Source organism: Notechis scutatus, chromosome 8, assembly GCF_049901735.1.
Source record: "Notechis scutatus isolate UNSWTSFEM ecotype Mainland chromosome 8, rNotScu1.2, whole genome shotgun sequence".
In the NCBI taxonomy this organism is placed as follows: Eukaryota; Metazoa; Chordata; class Lepidosauria; order Squamata; family Elapidae; genus Notechis; species Notechis scutatus.
In genome coordinates this window covers 9,091,445-9,097,444 of record NC_142016.1, presented here as the reverse complement: position 1 = coordinate 9,097,444, position 6,000 = coordinate 9,091,445, and the positions used below count along the sequence as shown (strand labels likewise).

General features: G+C 45.0%; 1 protein-coding gene across 1 annotated transcript; it reads right to left on the bottom strand.

The window, feature by feature from the left end:
* Positions 1 to 245: 245 nt before the first annotated feature.
* Positions 246 to 5,198, bottom strand: CGAS (cyclic GMP-AMP synthase). The gene is made up of 6 exons (XM_087970392.1): positions 4,979 to 5,198; positions 3,772 to 4,046; positions 3,105 to 3,336; positions 2,522 to 2,770; positions 1,573 to 1,672; positions 246 to 657 (listed from the first exon to the last, which is right to left on the bottom strand). Exons 1-6 carry the CDS (start codon positions 5,196 to 5,198, stop codon positions 246 to 248), a joined length of 1,488 nt encoding a protein of 495 aa, XP_087826518.1.
* Positions 5,199 to 6,000: the final 802 nt, after the last annotated feature.

The following is a 6,000-nucleotide window of genomic DNA, read 5'->3' as shown; positions in this document are numbered from 1 at the left end:
CAGGGGAGCTGCAGGTATCTTTGGGTTAACCCAGGGGCCCCCAAACTTGGCAACTTTAAGACTTGTGGACTTCAACTCCCAGAATTCTCCAGCCAGCTATGCCATAGAGCCCGAGTCGAGGCAGTGTTTTCATAAAGAGCAGCTTCATGGAGAGGCGGAGCTATGCTGGCTGGAGAATTCTGGGAGTTGAAGTCCACAAGTCTTAAAGTGGCCAAGTTTGGGGACCCCTGGGTTAAACTGCCACACTAGGGAGAACAACTGAAAACAGCCCAGTGTGGCCGTGTCATGTCAGAACGCACAGCCAGAGCAGGATAACTTTTCTGGTGAGATGTCTTGGCGGTGGCTTCTTTCTCTCTAAGATGAGAGCACAAGAACTGCAGTTTCGAGGGCGGGAAGAACTTTGCCGCAAACAGATTGCATGTAGGGAGAAAGAAATGGCTCAGGTGAGCGGAGGCCACCTCCTGAATGAAATTGCCCAGGACTCTCTCGAAGCAGTAGGCGACGTCTGAAGGTTTCCAGTCGGTGTCATCCTTCCACTTCCAGAGGGTGTGCAGAAAGGACGTCTGGATGTGATAAGAACTCAGAGGGGCCAACATCAGTGGGTGTTCCATCTTAAGAGAATCCACCAGATCTTGTAGCATCTTCAGACAATCGTTCCTGAAACATTTTTAAAAAAGGGAAACATCACAGTTCAAGGCTACTTCTAGTCCAGGCCTTCCTCATCTATCAGGGTGATTTGGGAGTGGGGATGTCAATGGTTCGTTGTTAGAAGGGCTGCAACATGGTCTTTTAGCTTCTTCTAATCTAATGCTCCTCTAGAATGAGAGAGTTGGAGGGACCTTGGAGGTCTTCAACCCCGTCTTCAGGCAGGAAACCCTACATCGTTTCAGACAAATGGTTGTCCAATCTCTTAAAAAAACTCCAGTGTTGGAGCACCCACAATTTCAAGAGGCAAGTTGTTCTACTGGTTAATTGTTCACACATTAGGAAGTTTCTCCTTAGTTCTAGATTGCTTCTCTCGTTGATTAGTTTCCATCCATTGTGTCTTGTCTTTAGATGTTTGGGAGAATAGGTTGACTCTTTATGGCAACCCCTTAGATATTGGAAGACTGCTACCATGTCACCCTTAGTCCTTCTTTTCATTAAACTAGATCTACCCAATTCCTGCAAACATCCTACATATGTTTCGGCTTTCAGTCCCCCAATCATCTTGGTTGATCTTCTCTGCACTCTTTCTAGAGCAGGGGGGTCAAACTCGTGTCGTTACGTCGTCGTCACATGACGTATCGGGACGTTCCCCCCCTTTGCTAGACCAGGTGTGGGCATGGTGCATCCAACCTACGGGCTGTGAGTTTGACAGCCCTGTTCTAGAGTCTCAACCTCTCATTTATACTGCAGTGACCAAAACTCGAGAGATTCTGAGAAATGCCATGGCGCCCCTGAAAGATGCTGGGTTCTTGGTCATCATCCCATCGGGGTGATGCAATCAAAATATTTTTTGGTCTAACTCAAAGGTACCTTCAGCAAATTCATGCTGACTTAGACTATGTCAGGTAATCTAGACACACATACCTGCAGCATTTTGACCCGTGGTGTCTGTAACATGCTGGAGGACTGCTGTGGTGGTATAAAATCTCTTTTTCCATGTGAAAGAAGGAAATTCTCCATGTTTCTGAAATGTAGACATATATTGAATATAAGGGGAGAGAAACGGACAGGTGTTGAAACCTGTACAATCCACCATTAAGCAAAGTCATTGTTCACTATGGGGCGGTTTTGTCAGAAGTAGAAGCTAGTTTATGGAACAACTGTCATAAATTGTGGTTTATGGGACTGTGGGGTGCTTCAAACAGCCAAAATGCAGGTCAGTTTCCGAGTGCCCAAAATGCACTCACAGTGACCATTTGGAACTTTGAAATGGGGTCATAAGTAGCTTTTCAGGGGTCCGTCATAACTTTGAACGGTTGCTAAGCAACTGTTCATAAGTCAAGGACTACCTGTATCTACAAGAATGAGATCGATATCACAGATTTGGGATAAAACATTAATGGAGTTACTAAAAGAGAAATGAGTTTCTCAGTACAGATAGCCTTCGACTTACAATAATTCATTTAGTGACTGTTCAAAGTTTAAATGGCACTGAATAAAGTAACTTATGACTCGTTTTTCACACATCCGTTGCAGCTACATGATCAACATTCAGATGCTTGGCAACCGACCCCTATTTGTGACAGTTGCAGTGTCCCTGGGTCATGCGATCCCCTTTTGCTACTAAACTTAACAACTGCAGTGATTCACTTAACAACTGTGGCAAGAAAAGTCATAAAATGGGGCAAGACTTTCTTAACAACGGAAAATTTGGGCTCAATTGTGGTCGTACGTCTAGGACTATCTGCACTTCTTTTTCAACTCGTTCTGTTTTTATTTTGGCAAGATAGCAACATTTGCCTAGCATATTTAGAAAACTATTTTATTGGATGAAAACAAAAATCTTTGCTGAGCACCAACTCGGATTTGTTACCTTTATTATGTCTCCCCAGACGCTGTTTGGCGACAAAATAAAACCTCTCCATCATCAGACGTGCCACGAGATTGTCCTCCATTGGTTGTCTGGCCTCTTCTGCACCTGGCCACTGGCCAGCGAACTCCAGAAGAAGGATGAGGTTCACGGTCATGAACGTGGTGCCGCAGCCATCCAGCATGACCAGGTTAACTGTGGGACAGTTGGGCTTCTTTTTCTCCAGCCTCACCTGCCAACCTGGAAAAGGCACTGAGACAGCAGGTGGAGAGTTCATCAGGTGAATATGACAGCGTCCCCCAAGAGATTGCAAGCAGAGGCGTCTCCACCCCAGGTAAATGTGTGAATGCGATGCAAGATGGAATACAGAAGGAAAGTTATTGCTGCAAGTTATTGCTTCTCTTCTTTTATGTACTTCCCCAAGGCAGGTAAGTCCTCAACTTATGACCAGTAGTTTAACAATTGAAGTTACAATAGACCTCCGTGGAGGCACTTATGACCTTAGCAACAGAAATTTGGGGCTTGGTTGTGGTCCTAAATCAAGGACTACCTGTATTCCCCTTGCTGTCCCATCTGGAAATCTCACCTGAATAAACCATGTCGATGAACGCATTGACCTGCTTCCAGAATTCCTCCATGATGTTCCTTGGGGATATGGTTTTCTCATCTTCCAGGAGAAAAGTTGCTGGGAAGCCATGGGACTTCTCCAAGAGGCACAAGGTGTAGAAGAGGCCTCTGTAGCCTTCTACTTCCATGTATTGGGTGCAATCCGGAAGGGGGATGGTCAGGAGGACCTCAAGCTCACCTGGACATAAGAACTAAAGGCAAACCAACAATTCAGAGAAGATCTCATATTTAGATTAGGTAGAATTAACATGATTCCTTCTTGGGCATTTAATCGTTGTTTTTTAAATCAAAAAGTTGGCTACACACCTGTGCAATTGAAAGTGCCACCTCTTTTTTTTTACCTGTGTCCTCCATGCATCTAACAAGAGGTATGGCTTTGGTCACCTAGGCATGGCTGCCATCTTGCTTCATTTGATCTCCTGTGCGGATGGCCCCCTGCTCTATACCAGTGTTTCCCAAGATGAATAACTTCCAGATTGGTGGATTTCAACTTCCAGGATTCTCCAGCCACAATGGCCATTGTGAAGAATTCTGGGAAAAGAAGCTCACACATCTGGGAAATGGGAAACGCTGTGATAAATGAGCACAAATGTTTATAATAATTTACTGATTGTTGCTGTCCATACCTGTTCGTATGCATAATTATCTCCTGGAATCAGTTCTGTGGTATCCCTGAAGTCAGGCCTTTCTGGACACTCACGCAGGTAAGTGAGAAAGTGGGCTATGAAGTTCTCGACCACATCCACTGCTCCGACTTTATCTGGATGCACTGGGTGCAAAGTCTTGGCCTTCTTGACCTTCACAATGTCTTCAGCCTGTTGCCCTTCGTGGCCTCCGCTTCCTACTGCCATGGCTGCCAAGGCTGCTAGTCTTTCTGACTGTTTTGTGGAGGTGGTGGGACCTGCTGAAATAAAAGTGCTAAGAATTATGGCCCAGACGGGTTTCCCATCCCACCCTTCCCACGGTGATGGAGAGATCCAAGAGCAGCTACCACTGGATCAGTGTCCTTGCAATGAAAGCATCCTTGGAGAAAAGTACTGCATTTTAGGTTTGGATTTGGCTGTTTGGGTGATGGAGAGATTGTGCAGACAGACTTGGCCGGCCTTCCAAGTAGAATTAATCCAGCCTTTGACATCTCTGTTCATGAGCATCTTACAATCCACTGCTCATCAGGAGGTAAAATTCAGTGAAATCTGAGAATCTCACTTCTGGGGAGATACGCAACTGAGTGTACTGCCTCACTTTTGTACATTTTCCACATTACATTCTGGGGAGTGAGGAGAGATGTAGCCATGGACCATTAAGGGTTGATTGTGATGGAATGTAGTCAGATGGATTCCCGAGAAGGAGGGGATGAGGAGAAAGAGACAACTCAATTCAGATGTTTTGTGTGAGAAAAAGCGAATGAAGACAGCCCTTCCCAGAGTATGTTGTTGATGCAGATAGTTTGTTTCAATTTGGCAAGATTCTGTCTACAGGTGTGAAAACAATAAAGAACTCAGCTTGGAAGAATCACCAGGTATCTTTCTTGGTTCTTTGGGCCTGACGTTGATCAAACTCATTAAGATGGAAGACAAATGGACATGCAAAGAAAGAAAGAAAAACAGAAATATCAAGTTCCAGAAAAGCTGAAATCTTGTCTGTGTGGGAGGGAGGGGAGGGAGGGAGAGAGAGATGGATGGATGGAAGGAATGAATGGAGGAATGAAGGGGAAAAAAAGAAAAAAGAAAGAAAGAAAGAAAGAAAGAAAGAAAGAAAGAAAGAAAGAAAGAAAGAAAGAAAGAAAGAAAGAAAGAAAGAAAGAAAGAAGAAACCAAAGCAGGAGATACATACCTGCTGGCTTGTGGGTGAACTTGCGTTTGGACCAAGGAACTGGTGTGCGAGGATACTCCAAATGGTCTGGCTTTGAGGTTGTAGGCATCTTGGGACTACGCCAGTTCCCATCATTAGACATTTGAGCTGGAAGCAATGGAGTGTGACCACCACATTCTTCCATCTCTGGGACCTTGCTGCACATTTTCCCTGGGTTCTTATTCTGAAACACCTTCTCCATCTTCTGGTCCTTCCTGATCAGGGTGGGGAGGAGGACGAAGGGAAGAAAATGAGACTAGAACTTGTACAGTTTGGGAGGAATAGAATTGCCAGATACAAAGCCAGTGTGAGAAGAGAGGCGGCATGATGCGGGGCTGAAGGAGTTGGACTTGGAGAGGGGAAACCAAGACTCTAGCTCAGGGGTCCCCAAACTTGGCAAATTCTCCTTAAAGTCTTAAAGTTGCCAGGTTTGGAGGCCTCTACTCTAGCTGTTCCTGAGAAGAAGCTCTTTAGGGGTTTCTGGGGAAGTTGTCCCTCCCTCAGCCCAAGATCCAGAATGGTTTCGTGGAAGTGGGGGAAGAGGTTCAAATACGCATGTAGCTCAATAGGTACGCTGGGATACCTGGAGGTAAATTAGTCCTTTTTTCACAACTGATCCCTTAGTGATTCTTCAAAGTTCCAATGGATCACACAAAAGGTACTTATGACCCATATCCAAAGTTCCAGCAGCCAGCCCCCCCTCCCCCATTCATTTGGGCGCTAGACAACCAGCCCGCATTTAGCTGTTTGCTGCACCTGTAGTGTCGTCAATTGACTGTGATTTACAACATTTTTGCTGAAAACTCAAAGTAGAACCTGCTTTTTGGCAAAACGCCCCATTGCAAACAATTTGTTCGCTTTACGACCTATGTGTTTGTGTAATGACTGCAACAAAAAAGCTCATAAAATCCAATTGCCATGTGGGTGGTCTGTTTTAGGACCATCACAACTTAGAACGATAATAGGCTGTGTCCATTATGGTCTTTTTTTAAAAAAAAAATTAT